The 27012-nt window shown below is 44.6% G+C and overlaps 2 protein-coding genes across 7 annotated transcripts; one reads left to right on the forward strand and one right to left on the reverse strand.

Moving 5' to 3' along the window:
- Positions 1 to 644: 644 nt before the first annotated feature.
- PPP1R14D (protein phosphatase 1 regulatory inhibitor subunit 14D) lies at positions 645 to 7816 on the forward strand (the record flags this gene model as incomplete). The annotated part of the gene is made up of 4 exons (XM_080618668.1): positions 645 to 1379; positions 5385 to 5480; positions 5724 to 5756; positions 7748 to 7816. The coding sequence occupies exons 1-4, from the start codon at positions 1197 to 1199 to the stop codon at positions 7814 to 7816; spliced, it is 381 nt and encodes a 126-aa protein (XP_080474794.1). The 5' UTR covers positions 645 to 1196.
- An 80-nt stretch (positions 7817 to 7896) lies between these two features.
- Positions 7897 to 22812, reverse strand: ZFYVE19 (zinc finger FYVE-type containing 19). 6 transcript variants are annotated; one of them, XR_013956921.1, is made up of 12 exons: positions 22657 to 22812; positions 21982 to 22103; positions 20143 to 20196; positions 19461 to 19624; positions 18092 to 18237; positions 17091 to 17205; positions 16335 to 16544; positions 15770 to 15849; positions 14971 to 15081; positions 13506 to 13648; positions 11953 to 12141; positions 7897 to 8165 (listed from the first exon to the last, which is right to left on the reverse strand). XR_013956921.1 is itself a non-coding variant. In XM_080618666.1 (11 exons), the coding sequence occupies exons 1-11, from the start codon at positions 22692 to 22694 to the stop codon at positions 12075 to 12077; spliced, it is 1218 nt and encodes a 405-aa protein (XP_080474792.1). In that variant the 5' UTR covers positions 22695 to 22812; the 3' UTR covers positions 7897 to 12074. The 6 variants fall into 6 exon arrangements, 3 of the variants coding, with proteins under 3 accessions (XP_080474792.1, XP_080474791.1, XP_080474793.1); XM_080618666.1 differs by having other exon boundaries at positions 7897 to 12141; positions 22014 to 22103; XM_080618665.1 differs by having other exon boundaries at positions 7897 to 12141.
- Positions 22813 to 27012: the final 4200 nt, after the last annotated feature.

Below are 27012 nucleotides of genomic sequence, written 5' to 3' on the forward strand. Positions count from 1 at the left end.
AGGCTGGGGTTGATGGTTGATGCTTCATGATGGAGGGTCTCAGCTGGTTTGTCTGTTCCATGTGCTCCCTGGGCAGTGCTCTGGGAATGGATGAATAAGGAGCCTGGGTGATACAGCATCTGGAGGGAACGCCGGTGTCGCAGTGCTCCGGCACACCATAAACTCAGCCAGCCTGATTTGTGTTCCTCTGAACACTGCTGCTCACACGTAGGGCAGTAATGCTGCAGACCTTTAACCCACCTTCCAGTAAGAAAGAGATTGTAAACCCAGCAGTGATAACACATAGTAAACCAGCCATTTATGATGCTTCAGCAGGTGAGCCGATTTACTGTAAGTACCTTTCTTTGGGACGAGATAGTGCTGGGTCCCTAGGCAGGCCTTCCCCTCCAGTATCATCATGTCAAACACTGGTTTGTTGAAGAAGAGCACAGGTATTTTGTTTTCTCTCAGAAGCACCTTGCTCAAATGGCCTCAAATTCAGGCCACCAGGGTCTCTACAGCAATCTTTGAGAAAGCTGGAATAGATTCACAGACTGTAGAATGATGTCAAGCAGGACTGCTGAGCCCAAGTGTGGCTTCAGTGTCACTGACCTAGTACTAGTGGCTGTAGCTGCCTGACTCCAGATCACTTCTTACCTGTGCTGGGTCCAGTGCTTTAGCCAGAAAATGCCAAATACACCATTTCAATGGGAGCTAAACCCTGCAGCAAAGTAGTTTGCAGAAGCTTGAACACAGCAGGATTCAATGCATTATGTATGGATCAGCCCTCTGGAACTGCACATGCACCTAAATTATGCCTGTAGGAAAACAGTAATCGAAAACCTCCTTCTTCCCCACCTCTTGGAGCTGCCTTGCGTTAAATATTAACAGCCTTGGTTCATCAATTCCCTGGTTCACTTGGCTTCTTTTAACAACAGATGTAGTTCCAACAACTCCTCTGCCTCCCTCCCTGCTCCTGTCAGCACAGCCCATGGTGAAACCCAAGACTCCAGTGCTGTAACTCTGCCTGCAGAGCCTGGCTGCTGCCCTGGTCGTGTGCTCTCCTCCATCTCTCTCCTTGGGATCACCAATGCATCCTGCTTTCCGCATCTGGGATTAGCTTGTGCTGTGGGCCACTGGTTGCAGAGAGGGGCTGGTTAAAGGAGACAGGGAAAAGGAGGCCACAGGAAGGAGTTTCTGCTGTCAGAGGGGTGAGCATGGCCAGCAACTCCAGCGCACTGCCCCGGGTGACTTTCCAGACACCAGAGAAACCTGGGGAGGAATCGTCACACAGGAAACTGGGCAAGTTAACCATCAAGTACAACCGCAAAGACCTACAGCGCTGGCTGGACCTGGAGGAATGGATCAACACCCAACTGCAGGAGCTGTACCAGTGCCGGGTGAGTAGCTGGGGCAGATCAGCCCCTCACTCATCGGGTGAATGGGACCAATGTCCTGTGTGCTGGGACAGAAGTGTGCTTGCTCTGACTCACTGGAAGGAGCTCCTCATCTTCAGTCTTCATTAGGTATCTTTTTGCCACCTGCTACAGCACTGACTGGTGTATCTGCAGTCAGAGGAGCTTGCACCAGTATAATCCAACTAGCTCTAAACTGCCTGGTCTTGTACCTGCTGGGGGTGTAGCTATTGCTCACAGAACCTGGAGAGATGTACAGACCTGGAATGCTGCTTGTTGCTGAGCTCCATGTACAGACTGTCTTTGCTGCAAGCAGTAGCTAAGCAGGATGGGTCAGAGTTATTAGTGTAGCCTTGTTCCTTTGGTCACAATAGTGTAGCCGTAGCTGCTGTTTGAATGAGACACTTTAGAGAATGCTGTACCTGTAGCTGCAGAGTTGTGGCTGCCCCATCCAACCAGGGAGCAAGCTGCTCTAGTGGAAGGTGTCCCTGCCCGTGGCAGGGGGTTGGAACTGGATGAGCTTTAAGGTCCCTTCAACCCAAATCATTCTATGGTTCTATGGCACAGAGAAGCTTTTGCTGGCCCAAGCTGATTTCCTGGGCCTGAGAGCCATGGAATGATGTCAGCTCCACGGCTGAAGAGTCCAACTTCAGGAACTGTCTCTGAGGCTGTCTTTATTATTGTTGGTGCTGTTGCTGTTCATTACTATCATTATTATAATCTTTTTTCTGTGTGACTGTTTCCTATTTGGTATTTGTGGGAACATTGCAGGTTCTCATGCCATGTTGCGAGGGAAAACCGATTAATTTCTGGTTTAATATATACCACATGCAAAGAACATGCAGCAGAAAAGATGTGCAGAGAAAGGTCCTTCCTTCTGTCACAGATGCATGGCTCCTCTGAAAATGAGTATATTACTGCTCCTGTTCTGTTACTTCACATTCTTAGACTTCCTGAATAATTACACAGCTTGTTTAGTAAAAATGACAAAGGATAAAAGCTCATAATCGCTTCAAGACTTAATTGTGAACTTCCAGTTGTTTTATATAGCTTATAAAATGACAGTAGCACATTCTCAGCTGCTTCTTAGGCCCCTTGATAATTCATTATGAATTAAGCTGGAGCAAGTCCGGAGGAGGCCAAGAAGATGATCAGAGGGCTGGACCACATCAGACATTAGGCACAAATTCTTCCTCGTGAGGGTGCTGAGGCACTGGCACAGGGTGCCCCAAGAAGCTGTGGCTGCCCCATCCCTGGCAGTGTTAGAGGCCAGGTTGGACGGGGCTTGGAGCAACCTGCTCTAGTGGAAGGTGTCCCTGCCCATGGCAGGCCTTGGAACAGGATGAGCTTTAAGGTCCTTCCCAACCCAAACCATTCTGTGAATCTGATTCTATGATAATGTAGTGTATGTAGGAGCAGAAAACATACACGACCTAGACCTAGTCAGACAGACAGCATTCAATGTGTCTGTGCGGTGCTAGTGGTTGTCCTGGTGAGAGATTGCTGTTCAAAATAACAGTGCCAGTGATGGCATCACTTGCCGACCTGCCTGCACTGGCATTTAAGGGACTGTGCCCTGGATCTACCTGGTTGGTAGCTCAGTACAGAGCTACGTGTACTGAGCTACCTGACTGTTGAGATTTGCCAGAGATAAGCAATGGGAATGGCTGCTGCTTTGACTAACAGAACATCTTGTTCTTTGGCAAATTGTTGTGGTTTTAAAGAGGACATTTGGGTTTGTGTGGGGTTTTTCTGAGATAGATGAAAGCACTTGGTACCACCGGTAACGTGATCCAAGATGAGGATCCCCATGTGCTTCACTTACTTGCCCAAGTCTACAGATGTGCACTTGTAAAGGTGCCAGAAAACCAAGTCAGGTTATGTATCACTTCTGGTTTTCTGAGAATTGGGAGCTGTTCACTGTCTTCAAAGTAGCTGCCCAAAGGGCATATTTTTTTTCCTAGTACAAAATCCCAGCAGGCAAAAGTGCAGAATCCAGCCATGCCCTTACAGGAACAGATTGCCAGCAGATTGCCTTTGTAGCACCTCTTCTCCACAACAGGTTTCCAAACTTCCTGGTATATTTGGGCCAACTGAAGAAATTTGCTATCAAGGACTACACAAGATGATGCTGTGCGAGGTCAGAGATTGTTAATAGGGTACAACAGGGGGTTACACAGGATCTCTTCAATTAAATACATGTCCCACAGTAAATTACCTGTAATGACCCAGGTCCTGTTAATTGTGGCAAGGCTATTTAGTTTGCCCTGCTAGTCTGGGCTTCCTTGGATCCATCGATTTCCATTACTTTTGTCTTTTTCTCAGCTTCTTCCTTAGCTCCACCTGCCCTTGGCAGTGCAATGTTCCTCAGTGTCTTCCAGAAACCTGTGTTTCTGGAAGAAACACTTCTAGAAAGGAAGAGTATAGAATCATAGAATAGTCAGGCTTGGAAAGGACCTTAAGATTATCCAGTTCCAACCCCCCTGCCATGGCCAGGGACACCTCACACTAAACCATGTCACCCAAGGTTCTCATCCAACCTGGCCTTGAACACCGCCAAGGATGGAGCATTCACAACCTCCCTGGGCAACCCATTCCAGTGCCTCACCACCCTCACAGTAAAGAATTTCTTCCTTAGATCCAATCTAAACTTCCCCTGTTTAAGTTTAAACCCATTGCCCCTTGTCCTGTCACTACAGTCCCTGGTGAAAAGTCCATCTCCAGAGTCAGAATGAACAGCACTGTAGGCTCAATTGCAGCAAGGTTAGTTCAAGTATTGCCTCTTGATACAGATAACCTGAATGCTATGCTATTTACTGTCAGCAGGCTTTTTGCAACAAAACTAAGAACCAGGAGACAATTTTGATTTTCAAGATGATTCCCTGCACATGGAAGCCATAACACCATCCGTACTTGAACCCAAAAGCCCATAGGTTCTGACTCTTTCTCACTCTCCTTGCCTATTGAGCTTCTTAGCCAGAGACAAAGTCAGGCTGCATCAAAACCTGCTCTAAACAGTCACATTATAACTATTATTTGTAAGAGGAAATGCTGTATGGGTCGCAGTACAATATATTTAAGTGGTTTATTATTTACTATCAGGTCAGTTGCATTACAAAGCTGAACAAAGGTTTTCTACTTCGTCTCTGGCTTGGTATCAGAGAACAAGTTTCTTTCTTTTCCATAAGTATTGCCTTTATTGGTCAATGTTTTACATTCACATCCATAAATGCTACCCAGCAATCAGGTACTATGTTGTTAGTCAGTATCCTTATTCTGATTACTATTAAAATATCACTAGTGTTGTATTGTCAAAGATTATTTTGTAAATTCATTGAAAACTACAGCCTGCTTTTTATACATTCTGATAAGGACACGTGGACCTAAAATATATCTGTGATCAAGTTTACAACTGTTTCAACTAACACCCCCACGCATGACAAGATTATTACTCCAGTCACCAAAGCTTGGGGTTTCTCTTACATTAAAGGAGACTATTATACCCCTTCTCATGCCTATTACAGAAAGCTGGCAAATTATTGTTAGGCCTCTCAAAAGCCTTATTGTTTTTCTCTACACTACTGCAAAAAGCCTTAGTATAAATCCCAACTATGTGAATGTATTTAGCCTAATTTCCTTGTATTAATTGTACTTCTCTAAGATAAAGCCCACTGGATTTCTGTCAACTGGGTTTTCCCACTGAGCAGTGGTATCAGGTGTTGAGGTGGGAAAAGATGAAGAACATGTGCATCAGGATGTGCAGCTGTAGCAGACACCATAGAGGGACAGGAATCTGTGCTCTTCATAAGCATCTCCTTATTTTGAGATGACTTGTATCTTGACTTCACCTTTGCAGAAGTTCTATGCAACTAGTTCCTCCTCACTTCTTTAAAGCGAGGAGGAAGAAGCTGCTCCCTTCTTTAAAGATGGCCTCCAGAGTCCTTAAAGTTTGAAGGTTTATTAACTATGGGTTGGTTTTTGTCTTTTTAGCTAAGAGAGGAAACAGAGGCAGCAGCTCCTGAACCACAGATTGACCTTGAAGATCTCCTGGAAGTCCCTAATGAAGAACAGAAATTAAAACTACAGGTCAGATAGAGGGACTTGGGGACTTTAAGTTGGGACTTCAAGTTGGGACTTCATTCAGAAGAAGTAGTTGCATGTATGTGTACATAGTGTTATATGTATACCTGTATTTATATAGTGTTGCATGACAGTTCCCTGTGCCTTAGTATGTCAAATGTAGTAAGATTATATATCCTTTCTGTAGAGAGGGGAGAACAGATCAACTCATGGAATACTGAAATGACTCCTCCCTGGTTTTGTTTTTAGGAAATCCTCCATGAGTGCTCCAACCCGACAGAGGTGAGTAAAGCATCATCAATATATATATGTTATACTGTGCTGGAAGAGTGTGTCTTTGTTGCTGCTTCACTGAATAGCCACAATATTCCTGTGCCTAACACAATGCTGCAAATTTGTTCAATTCCCAATGGAAAGTGTTTGCTGCTTTATTCTGCTGTGTTAGAAAAATACATGTAAATCTACATCATATACATGATGAGCTGAGGACAGAGCAGTGAAGCAAATAAAGAATTACACTTTATAGCCAAAGAAAGTCCATTTCATGTTTTGGACATCCTAACCTGACCCAGGTGAGTTGCTATTTGGACCTCAGTGTAGAAAATCCATAGACAGGGATTACAGCTCACGTAACCATCTTGCACATTGTTAACTAAACACATTCTTAGCTTAAACCACTCTACTGTTACGAGTGACAAGAACGTAGGATGGCCCTCAGATTGGATTAGGCAGGTAATTGTTGAGTAGTAGCTATAAAAGTCAGTTTTTCAAGTTTGGTTTTCTTCCCATGTGAAGGTTACAAGTACTGGTTTTGAGTCAGAGAGTTGGAGAACTCCCACAGGCTGTCACAATGTCCAAAGGAGTGGAACCCAATACTTTGCAGTGTGGTGCATTCACCACACAACAATTGCCTTCGCTGTAGTGCATACCTGTGCAAAATGGGGTCCCCCATCACTGCTTCAGTCACATGCATTGCATGTGCTTGGACATCATTCATCAGTCTCTATATCTTGTCAAGCTTATGTAGCTGCACAGTGATGAACATACAGAAAATGAGGTGGATACACAACTATCACTGAAATTTAACTTTGCTGTAGCAATCATTACAGAAAGTCTGCTCGCAAGGATTCAGCAGACAAGGCTGGCAACAGGGAAATTTCAGATTTTAGGTAAGAACCCCACATTCCCAGAGATATAACTGGAGTTTGCTCTACTGCTTGATGAGCCCTGAAAGTGTGTTGTGGAGAGCATGGTACTTGCTAACTACAAATACTGCTGTCAGGTTAGCAAATCTATGTACTTTCACCCTGGAGATCTTGAATCCAGTCCCCTTGCAAGATCACAGCAGCCTATTGGCGGAAAGAGGAAATAAACTGGTTTCCTCTGAAGGGACTGACTGAAAAGGTACGTATGATCCTAGGCATTTACTTCCAGAGTATGCTCTGGCAGGCAACCTCTGATCACCCAAGAGAGGAAGCTGTGCTTCCTCACAGCACAAATGGTAAGCTGCAGTACTTCCAGTGACCTTGCCTAATTACAAGGACACGTAGCTCTGTCTTTTGGTGAAGAAAGGTTGCACACTCCATTATGGTGATGTTACATTGTCGTGCAAAGTGTAAAATTTGCTCTAGTCACATTAACTTCTGCTTGGAATAACCAGACGGTCCAGTTTAGTTCATAGTCCTTGGCTGTGTCAGCAAAGTAGTTAGGGGTTTATCTCCATTAACTGCTGAACTATCTGCTCTGCCTGCCCTCAGCCCCTGCTCCAGGTCATCATTAGTCCTATGTGTGTTTTGCTCCACCTCTTCTCTGCCAGCCACTTCCTTGTAGAATTGGCATGGTTTCGAGATGGTTTGCAATGCACAACATGGAGCTTTACAGGTTCTACAAGAGGGACAACTTGCTTTGCCCTAGACTGGGAGGGCTGCAGAAGTGGGCAGGAGGTAATGGTGGCAACAGGAAGCAGTGGAACCTAACAGAGGACAACAGCATCTTGAGGTCATCTCAAGGTGGAAAAAGCAGATATCTGGGATGAAGAAAGGGGAGGCTGGCTCCTGATGAAAAAGTATGGCTGCTGCAGAGGGAGACAGGGGAAGGGAAATAGAAGGGCTTTTAGATCCTTCTCATCCATGCTTAAGGTCTCCTTTCCTAAGCTAAAATTCTGATTTTTGCTCAGCATGAAGGCAAATGTGGGAATAATGCAAGTGCCATAGCAAACTCTGGGCTGGTGAGTGCTGGAACTGACATCCTTCTTCATCCAATTCTCATTCTAGGACTTCATTACAGAATTGCTTAGTCGATTGAAAGGTCTCCGGAGAGTCACCAATCCTCAGAAGAAATGACCTTGCCCCCATGGAACATCCACCTTTGGTCACAAGGGAGTATGTATCTTCCCCACAAAACCCAGGATCAGCAACATCACTTCAGAATATGTTTAAGACTTACTGATATTGAGAAAACATCACCAAGTTTATGAACTTTATACCAGTGGTTTGAAGTCTCAGCTCATCCCAGATCTACACATACAGCAGGGAGCTAGACTGTACATATTCCTGATTCTTAAAGGGCATGTTAACCTGGGGAACAGGCCAAGATGTCCTTCCTTTAGTTTCTTGTAGGAATTTCCATGCTGGCTGAGAAGCACTGAATACAGTTCTCAGGAGCTCATCAAGACTTCTTTCTTTCCGTCCACTGCAAGGAAAACAAGGCATTGGTTATCACTCATTCATCAACATGGAAAATCAGTTACTGTTAAGCTGCACCCTGTTTCAGTCTGGCTGGGACCCAGCTGTGATCTCCTGCCTGTTACTGCCGTACCTGACTGTACAGCATTGCACATACTTTGTAGGTCTTATTTAGCCTCTGTTGTCCATGATGGGTGGACAGAAAATATATGGGAGGATGAAAGGAAAATGAGTGCACCTGATCTACTTAAGGGGAAACAACTGCTAAGGTTAATGGAAGAGACTGTTTTTCCTTTTTGTGGAATTTAGGACTTGCTTCTTTAGAAGATGCTTTTAAATTATTAAGATCTGGGAATGATTTTTGTCATCATTTAAAAATGGAAAAATGCTTATTTTGTATATTAAAACAGAGAAAACCAGCCATGCACTGCTTGCTCTTGCTCTCTTTATAGACACTGAACAGACATGTAAAAATACCTGTTCTCAATTTCCCTGCAGGGAGCATCTCAGAGCAAGCCTTTTGCAGACAGGCTGGTCTCACAAACGAGGTATGAAATAGGACACATTGTCTTGCTGCAAAACCTCTTCTGGCTACAATATTGTGTGGCTGGAAAAATAGAGAGGAAACTACATCCAGCCTCTCAGCAAGCCAGTAACTTGACACATGTGGCTAGGAACTAAGTCAGCAAATGGAGGCTGATTGCTCAGGCAGAGCAGACTCTCACATCATGTCCTGCCCCTATGCTGTCATGCAGCAGGGGTAACAGAGCAAGATGTGGCCAGTGCTGGAGGATTTCCCCACTCACTGGTGCAAAAGATGGATGCAAGGCAACCAGAACAATTTCTTTTTGTTTAGTTCTTAAAACCAGTAAATCATACTTGCTTTTATTTACCATTCTTTAAAACAGCTGCCACTTAACTCTGCTGTTTCTCAGCACCATCACTCGTGTAAGGCTGTGATGTCTGGTAAGCACGTACTGTGTAAGAATGTGTCTTTAAAGGAACTTTGCCCTCTTGATTATACCAAGATAACTCAGAATGTGTGAAAGTTCATATGCTTTTCTAACTGAAGGTTTATGAAGGTGTATAAAATAACCTATAATGCAATTCTCCCTTAGTTATGACCAACACTTATATTGCCCTTAAAATATTCTGGCTGCTACATTTAGACATGTGACCATGTTACAGCATTCAAGGTTACATGCATACGCAGCAAATGCCAGTTAATGCAGTCTAACTAGGATGAGACCTCTCCTTGTAAGCTAATCTGAGTTCGCTCTTGTGTTAGCCTTATTTTGACTTCTTGTTGGGGGTAAAGCCTACATTTGATAGTCCACCCACAAAACATTCTCAGAGGGAAAGAAAAACTACTTGTGTCCTGATGGTATGCGCCAAAGATAGAAACAAAGAAGCTGATTCTCTTTCTTGAAGATCCCAAGCTCTTTTCAGTCCTTGAATGGCTAAGACTCAAGTCAATATGGCCTGCAAGGAACTGATTGTTTACCAGTATCCTTTCAAAGACACGGACAGAGAGTAAGCGACAGTTAAAAGCGCGCTGCCCACATAAAGGTCATGCAGCATTCCTCTTCCACAATGACAGATTCAGCTCTGTTTGCTTCCTGCAGACAGCTGATTAAAATACCCCTTTTACCCTCCTACATGGAAGTCACTGAGGCAGCAACTCCAGTGGGAATGGCTTTTCAGGGGAAAGTGATTGGGCTGCCACTAAAATGGCCAATTACGTGCAGAAAGCTCAGCAGCCACAAAAATGTCCATTAGTGGTGCAGGGAAAGCATTAGCATGTATGTATGACTGAATAGACTCGTCCATGTATGAGTAAGATCTAGCTCAGGTATTGGGTTGGGTGCGTTTCTGGGTTCCCTGGGATGGCCCCATAGAAACCAGTCTGGAGACCTAAATGAAGTGCTTTCGGCTGTAACCTGCTGCTTTACTACTGATGGGAACAGGGCTTACAAGACACAGGCTGCCTAACTGCACTAGGAGCTCAAAGTTAGCTTGTGGCTGCTGAAGCATCCAAAATGTTGCAAAAAGCACATCAGCTCATACTAAGTTATTAGAAAAAAAGAATTAAAATGTTGGAAAGGACACAGGCTGAAGCCCAAAGGAGTGGATCTTAGAAGAGATGTAAGAACAGGTATTTGCATCTTCTCCTGTACATGCAAAACACAAGGGATTAAACCTAAGACAGAATTGGGCTGTCTTACTCTCAGGTTAATTATGCATGTGAAATAGCAATGAAAAAGTGTCATTCCTACAATAACACAAAGCCAGAATAGCATTTGGGTTTCATTTCTAAGACTGCAGGCTCCTCGGGGCAGCAAGTCTCTACTTAAACTGTGTAACACAGGGCTCATTGTGAGCTTCCACATCATAACAACTCCAGTAGTTTTCCTATCTGCCTGTTCCAAAGAGACAAGCACTGCTGAAGCAAGGACTGCCAGGAGGAGGAAGATCCTCCACAAGAGTCAGGTTTTTCCATCGCTTCCTAACAAAGGGCTTTGATGGCACTGCTGGATACACTTGCCATTTTTTAGCATGCTAACCTGCAGTATTACTGCTCTACATTGCCTGATCCAGGTCTCTGTTGAAGGGCCTGATCCAGTCCAGCACATTAGCACCAACCCATCTTCAGCAGTGGTTTAATTTGCTCACAGTGCATTCATCAGGGCTGGTTGAGCTGCAGGCAAACACTGTTTCATCAACCCACCTGCACCTTACTACCTTAAGCACAGGGGCAGGGCAGTCAACTGGGAACGGCAGTGCCAAACCAGACAGGCAAGATTCATTGGAAACTCCTTGTCAAAAGCAAATCTTTGACGTTTTTGCCATTGGAATTTGTCAGCCTTAGAGAGCTCTCTTAGAAGTCGCACTGTAGTAGTCCTGGGAAGAGCCCATCCTGATAGGATAGGATATCAGAGACAATTTAGGCCAAGTTTTGTTGGGTATCTGAAGTAATTCTGGATGCTTTGGTTACTGGCAAGTGTCACTTGCATCTGGGCTGTCTCCAGGGAGGGATATGAGCATAAACTGAGCTTTCCTCATAGCCAGATAAAGAGCATCACACAAGTAACATCTGTATCCTACCAGGGGATAACAAACAGAGCCAAATCCCGCTTTCAAACTAAAAACACAACTCTTTCAGACCACATGGCACCTCAACACAGCCACTGCTGATCACAGCACTGTGCATCAGTAGCATATTACCTTTACAAAGCACCCTTCATTTCAAGTACATAAGCAACACTGCCCTTCAAGGCAGAGCAGCTCCTGCACCTTTCCCAGCCACACCACAGAAACATTTTTGATGACTTCATGATCCATCATTTCTTTCCCTAAACCACTTGACACTAGGACTAACATCCCATTACAAGTAGGCAACACTTTGAAGAGGGCTATTGGGCATTTCCAGGAGAGACTTTAATCACAGGCCTCTGTAAATAATTTTTATTATGCTTTGGAAGTTCTCATCACACACATAATCACGACATAGACAGTTTTCTTAGTGCAAAATGCTTTGCTGCCTGTTGAACCAGTGTGTAAACTGTTAGCAAAAGCAGGAAGTTACTTAACAGCCAGTCAGTACTGCCTTAAACACACATCTTTACTGCTACCCGCACTGCCTTACCGTCTGTACTTAAGGACTCATATCCACCTCCTCACATCAAGTCCTCATTTATCCTCAAGCATCCACAGCAAACCCTGCACTTCTCTGGTTGTATTTGTGAAGATAAAGTCATGTGCCCTCTAAGCCTCTCTCCAATTACAACACATACTTTAGCTGTCCAAAACATCACCCATTTTGGCTGCAGATCCACATGGACTCTTCCCATCTGGCCAACTCTTCTCTCTTCCCATTCTCCACCTCCTTTTCTGCCCATGAAGAGTGTGATCACTTCTACTTGCGAGGAAGATGATAGCGGGAAGTGTGGTGGTCCTTCAGGTCAAACTCATCATGGCCTTCCCTGAGAAGCAAACACAAAGCATAGTCACAACATGCTCAGACAGGGAACTAAACCTTAGCCACAGTACAAGGTATCTCCCTGCAGACCTTAACTACAAGCCAATCCCAAGGGTAAGCTGTGAGCACCTGACTGGCAGCCTCATGGAATGACTGCTTAAGATACTTGCTTGTAGCAAAAACATCTGAGGTCCTTTGTCTGCTCATCCTTGCCTGCTGGAATGGGAAATGACAATAGGTCCCTCTTGCCTGTTTGATTCTGTAACTGGTGGCTCATTGTCAGCACCGTGTCTGTGATCCCTGGGCACATTAGCAGCTCCTATGACAACAGTTGAAGTGACAGTCTGCTCCATACAACTCTGAAAAGTAACTGTGGTGGCTAAAAATGCAGTGCACTACTGGCAGGTGTCTTAACTATGCTCAGAAGCAGGCAGTGCTGAGTAAGACACAAGCTTTCATCTGCACCAGGCAACTGATAAACTCACCTGCCAGACTGCTGATTCTGCTTTTACTGATGTTTGCTGTCTGATACTTTTGTTTGGTTTGTTTTTAATCATCTAACATTGCCAGTCATCTGTTTTATTACCATTTTCATTTGTTCTCCCCCAATCCATTTCCATCTCTTCACAAAAACATTTGCAGGAAATGAGAGAATATACACAAAAGCATCTTTTATTATCTCATTATTCTTAGCATCCTGCTGTCTAAATGTCATCCAACACTGATCTGAGAACCCAGCCAATTACCCAGTGCCTTGAGAAGTCATGCAAGCTGTGAGGAATAGCTTTGTATTCAAAAGGAATTAACCCTCCAAATCTGAGACTTGAAACTTTTTGAGTCAATACTCAAGCTACAGATGTTTAAGAACCAAGACTATAGCTGCTGCAAGGCCTTACTGAGGAAAAAGGTTTGCCCATATGTATTTCAACAAAGATTTCTGTGTATGATTTAAGACTGCAAGAGTCTCAACCTAAGAAAAGCCTCAGGAATTTATACTGTCTGATCTCCCCTCTTATGGAAATCCAGCCCAGATCATTCATCAATGTCATTAACAAGCTGTAGGAGTCACTGAACAATGGTGTCACTTATCCCATCCCACGCAATGCAGCACACCAGCTGCTCCAGACTTCACTCAGACAATGTGCCCAAACACACTGGAGCAGCACAGACAGAACATTCCTATCTAGGACCAGTTTAATCCCTGAAGCTTGGGATAACTACTGATTGCACAAGGTATTTCCATAACCATTAACATCCAGCTCCGAGTTCCTCAAATCTTCTCTCCTCCTGCCTGCTTTTCTGCCCAATGGGAAGAACAAACAAAAGCAGCCCACATTACCTGTGACCAAGAGGAACTGTGAGACTTACCGAAAACAGCGCTGGCAGTAGAGGTCCCCATCGCAGCCATGGCAGCGCAAAGTGGCATCTTCATTGCAGATGCAGCACCATGGTAACTCATCCTCATCACTATCATCTGCCCTGGCAAGAGCTGTGGTGGTTGGAGTCTGGCTCTAATTCACAAAGAAAACAGAGACACAGAATTCAAATCCCAGCAGGGACAATACAGGACTTTCATTGTAATGCATGATAGCCACAATGACACTGTCACATGGTCAATTGTTCGCTCTGTTGATCCTAAGTCTGAGAGATGGACTTGCCCAGAGGCCAAGGATAGGCTCCATATGCATCTAGATCATTAAATAAAACCTTAAGGTACTCCCTATCATTTGCCTGTGAACTTGTATTGCTCAGAAGGTAAACAGGTATTCACCCTCATTTAGTGCCTACAGCAGTATACACCAACGTTGTCCATACTCTGTTAAGGGCATGAAGCCCAGATCTTGTGGCAGGCACCACAGCAATGCCAAGTGACAGACAGTCCCTGCTGCAAAGCAAGAGATCAAGCAGTTTTGCTGAAAGCTGTTATGTGAGAACGGAAAGCAGTGGGAAGGTGTGTGGTGGGGTGTATTCTCTCTGTTATAGAAATTATAATCTAAAACCTATCCATGAGGTCATCTCTGTAAAGCAGAAGGAGAAAATAGAAGTCTTGTGGAGCTGAACAGCCATACGCACACTGGGACACAATGCCTGGACAGCGGCAAAGGCAGCTTCCTAACAACAGCAGTAAGATGGCACTACCTTTTACATCAGCAGTCCCAGAAGCACAAGGTGACATACCTATGAAATGGATGTTTTCAATAATGCTTACAATTAGGCAATTTCTTCCACTGGGGCCAGGCCTGTCAGGTGTCTGTGAGTCACAGGTCCATTCAATTCTTGTAATACACCTACACAGAGAAGGTGTATGTATTTCCATAATAAGGCTGAACTCCACTCTGAGCATGGGGTATCTTGTTACTAATTCCTTCCTCTGATGTTACATGAGAAAACAGACAGTTGATTCCTATCTAGAGGTTCTATTCTGCACATGCTAAAAGTACTGGCAAGCCTCCCATCTACCCTGGTTCAGGGTGTAGTGTTCTAGACTGTGGCCTTCTTGGTCTAATCATATTGGTGAGTTAAAACCCCGTTCTCTAATATACATCCTGCAAAGTCTATGCTAGCTTCTCAGGGTTTAGAGAACACCATCCCATTCAACAGAAAGACAGCTTGAAAGGAATTGTATTCCAGGGAGCAACTCCTTTTAGAAGTACAAGGATGATTCACGGCTGTGCTCAGGGCTTGTCAGCCTTGCAGAAGCCACTCTGCTTGTCTGCTCTGGAGAAGCTGGTTGCTTTTTCTTTCTGCATCAAGCAAACTTTTGCTGCAGAACTGTAGAACTCCTGAGACCCTGGAACGTGTAATTTCAAGAGATCCTGACCAGCTCACTGACCTTTTGCTTGGCCTTCTTATACAAGTTCTGTTGCAAGGGTCCTGGCTGGGTGGTCTGATCTGGAGGAATGTTGAATCCACTTGCTTCATCCAGGGCTGCTTCCTCTGTGAGCTGGTAACAACAGAAAGAAAAAAGCCTCTTGTTTCAAACACAGTTAGGAATCTCATTCTAGGCTCTAAAACCTCCTGCCCTTCTCCTCGCCCTCATGCAGTAACAGGAGATTAGTTGATTACAAGAGAATACATCTGTCTGCACTCAACACTGTGTGTACATTGTGAACAGCCAGCGTAGCAGCAGGGGCTTTCAGCTAACACAGTCTGCTTTGCAGTGCAGCTAGCAGCAAATCCTTAACATCATGCTAATCATGCACATGTGGTCGGTAATCAGGCAGAAACTAAGCACAGAAAGCTTATATATGCCTGCAGGACAATTCATAGACATTTTAGAGAGAAGCCTAGGCATAAGCAAGCTAAGCAGTACACATCTCATCAGCCATGTTCTAGCTGGGTGGGGAAGATGATGAAACAAGAAGTGAGGAAGTACCAGGAGACTGGGGCTGGAGAGGAGACACACCACAAGAGGTGCTAAGCATGAATGAGAAAAACAACCTGACAGACTTGATGTTGTCAATCACCCACAGCTGAATGGCTCATGACAGTTAGTATATTGGAAAAGCACTAGGAGGTGAAGGAACGAAACTGCCCAGGAACAAAAACACACCCTTTGCGTGCTCCCCAGGTAACATACACACTGGGAATAATTGAGGAAGATAAACAAGGCCACAGCTGCCACTTCTGACCTGTTTCAGCACTCTGCGAATGGCTTCCTCCTCAGCCACTTCCTCATCACTGTCAGGAAGTTTATAGGTTTCCAGTGTAACTGCAGGAGTAAGACACAGGAGAGTGTAACCCACACCTGCCTCAAACTTTGTATGCACTTATGAGCCAGAGTTAATCCTTTGTGGTGTAAGTTGGTTTTGACATTTTGGCTCTGGCACAGACAGATCCTTTCCGATGGGGTCTCCTCAAAAAGAGCATTACTGTTTGTTTTTAACAGTGGAAGAGGGAAGGAAAAAAAATCCTCACCAAAACTAGAGGTTTGCTTTAAAAAGCTTTGTTAAGCTCACCAGAGCATGCTAGAATTATCTCAAAGGGCACAAGACAAAGCAGTTTGACCTTACAGCTCCAGCCTTTACCCTCAGCAAAGAACTTTCATGACGAACCAAGCCATACAGCTTTACAGACAGAACCAAATCTCTATTTCTTACAGAACAGGGGAATTAAATGGAGAAACACCTCTCAGAAATTACTCTGTCACAGGAACTTGGTTCCTCTCTTGGCACTGTATTCATGTCTGCTACCCACCTTTCTCTGGGTCCTCGCCTTTGAGTGCTGCCAGTCTCTTGGCAACTTGTAGGATCTTTTCCTGCCTGGTGTTCTCTTCCCTCAGCTCAGCAGCAGCTTCTGCCAGAAGTTTATTCTTCTCTTCCTCTAGCTGTTTTGGGTCCAGATTTGCAGGGCAAACACAATCTCCACTTTCCCGATTGAGATCATTCAAACTTTGGCTACTAACAGCTGCAAACAGACACACAGAATGTGCTGGTGACTCAGCTGCAATGCTCCTTGGGCACAGACAACACAACAAAAGCAATAGGATGAGAGCTTGCTGTTCTCCATTAATCTGGGTGATAATGGAAGAAGGCATGCCACAGTATGATCTACACTGTACATGAAGAGAAGTGAGCTACGTTTTACAGCGAGATTACAGAGATTACACTGCAGCCAGGAAGATAATGGTATCACAGATTCCTGTGTTTTGAAACAGAGCACAGGTGTGTTAGGAGTAGTAACATTTTCTCCTCAGGGAAGGGTCTCCTTAGAGAAACTAGGAGGAGCAACCTGAATACAACCCCGAGAAGAATGAACCATCTCTAAGCAAAATGAGACTCAGCACTGAGCCACATGGCTCCTCTTAATCAATGTGGGAGTCATAAGGGGGAGATAAGGACAAAGTGGATACCCAGCTCACCTGTAAGCTAGACAGGGAGGCATATATTCCCTTCTTACTATAGCATATACATTATTAGACAGAAACAGGTCTTTGGAGGCCAAAATAGATACCTTGAGGCTGGACTCTTGGTTTGTAATGCTCATCAATGGCAACTTCCTCAGACAACTGAGTTAACAGGTCATCTGTCTGCTGGACCAGACTTCTGGTATCAGGAGGTTGATATGCCTAAAAAATAAGGAGGGCATAGGAAAAGGAAAATGAGAGGGAAGTGGCATACTCAATCAAAGGAAAAATTTGCTAACCAAGATCACCCTAGGTGATGCATAAAAAGATGCATCCACTGATCTTGAGAGTCTCAGCTTACGGTTATCTGGTGTAAGACTTTCAAGGCTTCATTCTCAGAGGTACTGAATGTGCACAACCCTAAATGTGGTCACCCAACCAAGGAAAAGTGGTGCTGAATGTACAGGAGTACACGCTGCTGGGTCTGAACCCCAGCTCTGTCACTACCTCCAATGTAAATCAGTGCCTCCAGTGTAAATAAAGTGACATTCTCAACAGTGCCATTCAGCAGCCTCACTGAGGCCTATGGTAACAGCTGGGTGTACAGCACTGCTGAGAAGGGAGCATGAGGAAATGATTTCTTAAGGAAGATCATTAGTATAGGCTTTGAAGGGATATCAAGTCATTCCTTTGCAATCTCAGACTAACCACTCTGCTCTTCTATTTCTGGAATAATTAACAGGATTTGCCCAGCTGGGATGCAGTAACAACTACAAGATACAATTAGAAGGGGGAGGTGATAAGCCCCAAACACACACAAACAGGTCTGAAAAAATATCGGCCCACATAGCTATACAAATGGGTTGAGAGGAAAAACCAGCATTTATTGTAAAAAATAGACACATGAACTCCAGTTGACATAAAGGAACACACTGCATTCAAATTGAAGCAGTGAACTGGTAAAGACTGGCCATCTCCTTCTGGAGCACTGACACAAACAGGAAGTGTGGAGATTTCTAAACGGAGTCAAGAATGGCCAACATGCTGGGACACCAGTTACTGTGTCAACTCAGAATACATTGCTGGCTAAGGAGCTGAGGGAGCTTACAGGTCTGGGAGCCTGGGAAGGAGGATCTCTCCCCTGCAAGACAGCCAACCGGTCCTCCATTTCCTGTGTGGATGGCACAGGTCGCCGGTAGTCCTCCTTCAGGGCAGCCAGCCTAGCTTCGATCTCAGCCTGAGTAGGGATGGACTCTGCAATTTAGAATAACCCAAGGGAGGAGATTACTCTTACTGAAAACAAAAGGCTTCATTTTTTTTTCCTTAAAATTGTATTTCTTTCTGTAATCAGACTCTGATTTTTGCTCAGAACACTGAGCAAAACCCTCCCTCAGCCCCTGACATGAATGAGGGGTCATAGTGTACTGACTTGGAGACTGCCCTAATACTAACTGCTACCCTTTTCTTGAGAGTATCTGCCTCCTTCACAGTTTATCTCCTAGCCGTAAGACAAGCATTAGGGTAATGTCATTTGGCAATCAGCTGACTCAGGATACTAGGGACAGTCATAGAAATAAGTGTCATTTAGGTGGTACAGCCCATTGCTCCCGCATCTCTTAATGTAATCCCAGGCACATCAGCCTGAAACCCTCCCCTATCACATAACTGAGGAAATTTCCTCAAGTTGCACCATGGAGGTTTAGATTGGGTATTAGGAGAAATTTCTTCACTACGAGGGTTATTAAGCATTGGAACAGGCTACACAGGGAAGTGGTTGAGTCACCATCCCTGGAGGTATTTAAAAGACATGTAGATGTGGTGCTTAGGGACATGGTTTAGTGGTGGACTTACTAGGTTTACACCAAGGTTGGACTTGATGATCTTTTCCAACCTAAATGATTCTATGATTCTGGGATAATCAGGTAACCACTCTGCAGTGTGTTCTTTTCCTTTTAGAGATCCCATATCGTTTTAAAACCAGTTTATTCTCCCACAAGCACCACAAGGCTGTCCCAGAACCCAGCAGCTGTGGATGGGATGAGAGCCCTTTTTCTCCTCCGTAAGTCAAGGCTGGCCAGAACATAATCCCCCAGAGACTGGCACTGCTGTTGCCTAGGACAATGTTCCACAGGAAACCTTCTGCAAAATAGTTTGGTCCAAGACTCTTACTTCCTTCTGCTCCTATTGGGCTTGACACAGGCTTTTAACTCAAGAAATGGAAACTGAGAAGGTGATTTTACAGGTAAGATACTGCCCCAAAACAGAGAAGTAGTTTCAAGGGAAACCTCAGGAAGAAAAAATTAACTGGAACACTAAGATAATGTAGAATCTGGCCATTCTGGCAGCAGGACTTGGATGCTCTGTCGAATTTTAATCCTTCAATTCTCTAAAAAGGCCTTCCCTCTCCCTCCAAATTCTGTATTTCCCAAGTAGCAATATTCCCACCCAATGTATCTCTAGTTTCTCCCAAAACTCACTTGGTTTCCTTTCCTCCCTGAGCTTCTCCAGTCTCTCTGCAATAGCTCTGTCCTCTTTAGAGAGCCCCTGGTACCTGGAGCCTGCTTGACCTGGGGCTTTTACAGCAGCTGCTTTCTGTTGTTCTTTCATCTGGTTTTGCTTAGCCTCAAAAGCTGCAACACGCCTGTGACAAGGATGGAAAAAAGACATGACAATTGACGACAGGGATTTAAACCCAGAGATATGAAAACACCCTCTGTGAACCCAACAGGCTATTTGAAGAATGTCACTGTACAATAGAACAGAAACCACTCCCACCTGTCCCAGGCTCTGCCATAATGGCATAATGAGGTACTCCCAAGAGTAAGGAAAGCCTGAGCTCATAGGAGCATCACACCACCTGGCACCATTTTCAAGGAGACAAGGAATGTGTCACCACCAGGTTCCTGTTTCTAAGCCAACCCCAGTCAGTCACAGACAAAGTAGGCAGATGGGTGCTCAGGAGTCTATTGAAAGAGCATACATCCCACCCGCCCCAGACATACAAACAAAAACCAAAAGCCCCATCCTTAACCTAATTCTGAACAAGCAAATACCTACATCACAACTCTACTTTTGCTGGCCTCTAAAGGGGAAGAAGAGCAAGGGCCTGAAAGGCTACTCTGCAGCACAAACAACAATCTGTTGGCAAGTGCAACTCACTTTTTGTAGTTTTCTGGTGGTGACCATTTTGCTGAACTGCTTTGAGATCCCTCTCTGGAAGACAAAACCAACGATTTCTCATAACTCAAGATAATGGCAATGCTTCAATCATTTAGTCTCTCAAGTCAAGAAGAACCAGTATATGTGTCTAGACCTTCTCGTACAGCCCCTTTCATAACCTCATTAATATGGAGAGTGACCAGCTTATGGAAAGGATTAAGATAATATCTGCCTGGGACAGCAGGGGACTTTATTTCTAGTCCTTTGGTCCAGTTGTTTTGCATCTGGACAAAATGTGATTTAATATGGTCATCAATGACCTGAAGGAGGTGGGGCTGAATACCCTTGCCTCCCACAGCCTGCACCTCCCAGTTCAGAGAGCAGATAGAGAGCAGTTAGGTCAGACTCCCAGTGTAATTAGCTTCCATGCAGCAGTACACTATGAGAGGAGCTGTGGCACGCAACAAACACAGAATTATATAATGGACAAGTATCATAACAACATCTTCTAGCACACTTGAACACTTCACACCACAAACATCTTGGGTAATTATCTTCTATATTACTCTATTCAGGTTGAGTTGCTGAGCTACAAACTTATGTAAGGTAGTTAGCATATTCTGTTCATTCTTAGAAGGCACAGCTACAAATACACCTGTGCTGTGCCAAGGCCTGTGGAGTAACAAATTCATGCAAAGTTGTTGCTGGACCACTTTCCAGTTCTAAGGTTTCAGTTCTGAAAGCTATCTGCATGAAGAACAGTAACACATGCAGCTTACAGAGCTGCAGCCTACATGTATTATCTACCTGCTATCCAGACAGGGAGGATTTTTATTCCTCTGTAACTCTGTAGTACTGATATTAAACAAATAAGGAAAAAAACCTTAAAAGCAGCATGGAGAAGGGCTGCCCTGTTTTCTTAATGGATTTGGAATTGTTAAGGGAAATTAGAAGATTTCAAAACTGGAAGACTGAATACTGTATTTCCACCATCAACAGTTCATAGTTTTCGTGAGCCATTGCTTCTAAAATGAAGACCTTTGCTAATGAAAGAATCTCCTTTAGACACCTACAAAGCCAGAAAATTCCCCACTTGCTGGTGAAAATTCCTTACTACAGAAGGTAAGTGGGGAAAAGAGATAAGAGAAATGCAAAAGAAGGAAGTGGACACAACAGGACTGGTTGTGAGAGAAGTTCTCATGTACACTTTGCTCGTCTTACTTGTTCATATGTATAACCCATGCTGCTGAACCACATTTTATTTATTTCCGAAAGGCATCTCTGGATAATGTTTGCAAACTTTTTTTCCCTTTAAAAACAAACTGATTTTATGCTATGTAATTTTAAGCCTTCAGGCTACACAATGCAGAGACCCTTCATCAACGAGGATTTGCGTCAGTGTTTGCCCACTGAGGTAATAACACCTTAAACATCTTATTGTTGAGTCATTCAACTACTACAAACCTGAAAAAAAGCTGACAGTGCTTTCAAAGGGGTGTAAATTTCTGGGCAAGAATACATTGGGGCTTAATTTGATCTTGTCCAGCTAAGATGTCCGCAGGCATTCAATGTCTATCCATAAAGATTTAAACCTGGGTCTTTCAGACTACTCTGTCACCATGGAGAACAGCCACAAATCCTGATTCCTATCTTTGGACTGCACAGCTTGTGTAAAGCAGTTTAATAATGGCCTGGCTTGAAACTTTAGGGTACAGGCAATGTGCATGCACAAGTCCAAGGCACAGCTCTCACGCAGAAATCTGCAACAAAACACTGGGATGCAAAATGATGAAGGAAAGCAGGACGCTGTCTTTGGGTGAAGAAACGCTCCCATCTTACCCAGTTAGTATTTCATGACACTGCTTGCACACCTTCTTCTGAGTGCTTCCACAGCGGGGAACAACAGCACTGAAGCTAAGGCAGCTTGAGCAGAATGACCGTCCACAGTTCTTGCATCCACACTGCAGAGACACGAGAGAGGGGCAGGAGAAAGCTTCATCACCCAGTCACCGACACAGCCCATTGCCCTGGCTGACTGCATGCAGGCACAGTGCCCATGCCAATGTGCACTAAAACTAATGCTGGGGTTATGCTGATCTTTTAAGAGAGCTTTATCACTAGCTGCTTCTGAAGATATGGAGACCCTCCATATACCATTATATATATATATATATACACACCATACCCCTCAAGCTGCAGTATATAACTCCTGCTGGAAGCAGAGACACCATGTCATTGCATGGTATAATGAAGTGTGTGTGTGTAGGGAGGAATTCTCTGTTACAATGACCAAATATCGGATTAAACGTATGACGTTCAATTGCAATTTTCTGTTTTTGCAGTAAACACCCATATTTAAATACATATTGAGCTAGGCACACGGGAGCTCTGGAAGCAAGCTGCTGGGGAAGCGTCCCTCGGTGCCGACCGACGCAGCTCCCCTTACAGACCCTTGCACAATGGGGCAGGCCCCCGCAGGACCGGCCGCCCCTGACCCTCCTCAGCCGGACTTGCCTCTTTCTTGAAGACAGAGAACTTGGACGCACACCCATAGCACCGGCTCTCCATGGCGCTACAGCCGGCCTGGGACCTGGAGCTCAGGCACCGAGCTGCGGCCCTGCTATGTCGAGCTCCATAGGCAGTAACCAGGAGGCCGCCACACCTCCCTTCCGTCCCTTACACACCGGGCCGGCGTCGCACGATGTCGCACGACACCGCGGCGCAGCGCACAGCCCGACGGGAATTGTAGTCCTTGTAGCCGCCCTCTCACTTTTACCCTGTAGCCGGCACACAGTGGATAAACTACACTGCCCAGAGCACCGCGCTGCTCACCCTGTGCGCCGCGATGCATTGTGGTACCTGTAGTCTGGTGCCGCTATTCGGCAGCGAGGCACGGAGCGGTGGTGGCTCGGAAAGACTCCATTTTCCGGCAGGCGACGCTCCGACGGCCTGGCTGAGGTGCTAGTGAGGAGCGTGGTTGTGGAGTGCTCTGTCCCGCGCGCCCTGCGGTGGGTAAAGCGTTGCATTTTTGCCCATTAGCTGTTGGTTGGTGTTAATAAGACAATAAAAAAAAAATAGAGTGTATTTTGTAATGCTGACAGGGCTGTGCTAAAGTGACTGTGCCTTTTTGTCTTAAACCTGTGGTGAGATGCTGGTTCAAGGAGCATGAAATCAGCTGAACCACAGAACTCCAGATATCATTGAAACATGGAATAACTTGGGTTGAAAGGGACCTTAAAGCTCATCCAGTTCCAACCCCCTGCCACGATCAGGGACACCTTCCACTAGAGCAGGTTGCTCCAAGCCCCCTGGCCTTGAACACTGCAGGGATGGGGCAGCCACAGCTTCTCTTGGCACCCTGTGCCAGCGCCTCAGCACCCTCACAGGGAAGAATTTCTTCCTAATGTCTAACCTAAATCTTCCTCTTTCAGTTTAAAACCAGCACCCCTTGTCCTAACACTACATGTCGTGTAAAAAGTCCCCAGGCAGCACTTCTGCCAGTGTTTGGTTGCATGCCTTCAGAAGTGAATGTCCTACAGTGTTTTTAAGAAAAGAGTTACCTAGTGCAGTTCTAGGTACCACTGGTTCCCATGGGTCATCTTGTTAATCATGTGAGCTTCAATTACATTTTGCATTCTTTCCAGTTCAATAGGTCAGTCCACACTGCAAATACCCTCTCAGCTAAATTAGGAAACTGACAGATCTATTCAAGGAAGTAAGCCTCATTAATACCTGAACAAAGCTAACTTTAAAGGAAGAAAATTGGGGTTTCCCATCTCAAGCTTATGGGCTTTTTTTAATGGTAAAGAACATTAGAAAGGCAACTGACTCAAACTTGGGAGCCAAACTTTGTACAGGTCCAGCAACCGTTTTAGAGACCACCTGGAAATTCCAGGTACTGAAAGCATAAAGCAAGGAATTGAGACAAATATAAAAGAGAAGTTACTCAAATAAAAGGATTAGTTTGATGTTGTCTTTGCTATTGAGTTGGTCAATGGGAAAAGAGGAAATTTCAGACAATGTTATAGTGCAACCTGCGGAACGACAGGTGTAAGTTGGGGTGCTGGTCGTCAGTACAGAATGCAAGCAGTGACCCAGAGAACCTTCCTATCAGAGCACTGCCAATAGCAGTGCACAGCAGGAAGTAAGGCAGTTAAAGAAACTGAACTTACCTGCTTAGAAGCACCTCAGCTAAATTTGCTGGATCAGGAGAAGCTCTCACTCCCTCAAAGAAAGGAATCTTCTTGCCCTGGAGGAGAGGATGGAGGCAAGTTCCCCTTCCCCTGCTGGTGTCTGCCAGAGGAGGCCTGGCACCAAAAGGCCATTTGGCAGCAGAACAGCAGCAGCTTTTCTTTATTTCTTTTCTTGCCTGCAGTTGTTTCCCATGATAAAGGAAACTCCAAGTAGTAAAACCCTATGACTCAGCCTATAAGGTTTTCAATTTGTTTGAGCTGTAGGAGAGATTAATTCAATGGTCTTTGGTTCATAGGTCTTCTCCTTGCCAAACTCAGCGGTTAAAGCTCAGCCTTTTAAGGTCCCTTCCAACCCAAAGTATTCTATGATTCTGTGACTGGAGTTCTAGTCATGCGAGCAAGTGGCATCTCAACCACAGTTATTTACTTATGTAAGGGAAATTTGTTTTAAATTAAAGACAAAAAAAGACCTATGAGTAGTACAATTTTGTGTGTTTCTGTGGTGCCTTATTCCAGGCTGGTTTTTTCCTACAGCAGTAATTGACAGAGCTCTGTTCTGGTCCTTTCAGACTGCAAAAGAATACCACTCAAAGGCCTCCCAGATAGGAACCTGCACAGTCCCAAAGCAGGTAGGATTGGAATACATGGACACAAACACCCTTGTCTCTTCCACACACACAGGCTTGTGGAAGCAGGTCTCTCCTAGCAGATTTTTTTTGGTATGCAATTAAAGTAATACCTATGTCATGAGGTATCTACATATATAGAATCATAGAATCATAGAATAGTCAGGGTTGGAAAGGACCTTAAGATCATCCAGTTCCAACCCCCCTGCCGTGGCCAGGGACTCCTCACACTAAACCATATAGCCCAAGGCCTCATCCAACCTGGCCTTGAACACCGCCAAGGATGGAGCATTCACAGCTTCCCTGGGCAACCCATTCCAGTGCCTCACCACCCTCTCAGTAAAGAATTTCTTCCTTAGATCCAATATAAACTTCCCCTGTTTAAGTTTGAACCCGTTACCCCTTGTCCTGTCACTACAGTCCCTGATGAAGAGTCCCTCCCCAGCATCCTTATAGGCCCCCTTCAGATACTGGAAGGCTGCTCTGAGGTCTCCACGCAGCCTTCTCTTCTCCAGGCTGAACAGCCCCAACTTTCTCAGCCTGTCTCCATACGAGAGGTGCTCCAGTCCCTGATCATCCTCGTGGCCTCCTCTGGACTTGTTCCAACAGTTCCATGTCCTTTTTATGTTGAGGACACCAGAACACATATGGGAATACATATATATTCATCATTGCAAGATACCTGTATTATGAGGTTAAATCCTTACATGCTGGATTTCAAGAGGTGTTAAGTTTATGCTGGACTTTCATTAGAACCTCACAAAATCATACTGTGGTGGTATTTGAATCCTCAACTTTTGGCTGTCCTGTCCATTGTGTCACTCAATTCATTGTGTCAGCAATTCATTGTGTCACTCAATTCAAACTCAGAATATGAATGTTAAAAGCAAGCATATATATGATTTTTATCTATGGGCAATGCCTGCTGTGGGAGGATTATTGTGTGTTAGATGCAAATCCCCTTACACTGTGCAGTTGGGTACCCCTAAGCTCTCAGCAGGGTTTGTGAATTCTACAGCTTCTTCATTTCAGATTCACAATTAACTGTAGGTGAAAATGAGCAGCAGTCATTGTAAGAAGGATGTCATTCATCAGGATGTTTTGTATCTTGCATTTCCTATTTGGCAGGCCACAGATTTATAGATGAGTAATATATAACCGGAGACTTCTGGCAGGAAACCAGAGATTTTAGCAATAAGTAGAGGATAGCAGAAGGTTTTAATATCTGCAGATGGTCAGGAGGTGTCTTGGAGCCTGTGTGGAAGCTCCAGCTAACGCACATATCCCTTAAGGAAAGTGCTTAACAGGGACCTGTAACAGAACTCATGAAGAGCAGAACCTTTAGATCGCAGATTGAAAAGCCTTTCCTATGAAAGAGCTCTTATCACATTATATTTCAGCCTGTTTGTACATTCAAGAATGCATTTCTACATCAGTACTGGTGAAGGGCTTGCTTACAAATAAGGCACCCTGATCGAGTTACATTGCCACATCTCAGGCTCCTACTTTACCAAATACAGGTGAACATCTAGAACACTGGACTTATGTAAAGCTCCACATCAGGCCATGGGAAGGGAATCTAAAGTAATATGATTAAAAACTGCTCAACACTGTATATTTAAAATAGGGACCCATTCAACTTTGCATACAATAACAGTTGTCACAGGATTATTACTTTTGCACCTCCATGAAGGTCCTCAGACTCAGGGAGAAGAATTAGCTCCTGTGCAGTGCAATGATCTGCCATGCTGCTGAAATTGTTATGTCCTCCAAAAAGGTGCCAATTTAAATAGTGAGACAAATTAAATGAGGAAGAGTTTTTTATAGCCAAAAGAGAGGAGCTTGCAAAAGCTGTAAATATTTGTTGCCTGCTGTGCATGCACTTTACCACCATGATGCCAGGAAGCTCTAGATCCTGATATCCACAATTTACCAATTATAATTCTTCTGAGGATGAAAATAAACCAGTGCTTAGAAAGGAAAAGATTATAGGGCCTTAAAAAACCCCACCTAAGCCAACAAAACCAAAAGAAAACCAAAAGTCAGCATAA

This window comes from Psittacula echo, assembly GCF_963264785.1.
Source record: "Psittacula echo genome assembly, chromosome: 5".
Taxonomy (NCBI): domain Eukaryota; kingdom Metazoa; phylum Chordata; class Aves; order Psittaciformes; family Psittacidae; genus Psittacula; species Psittacula echo.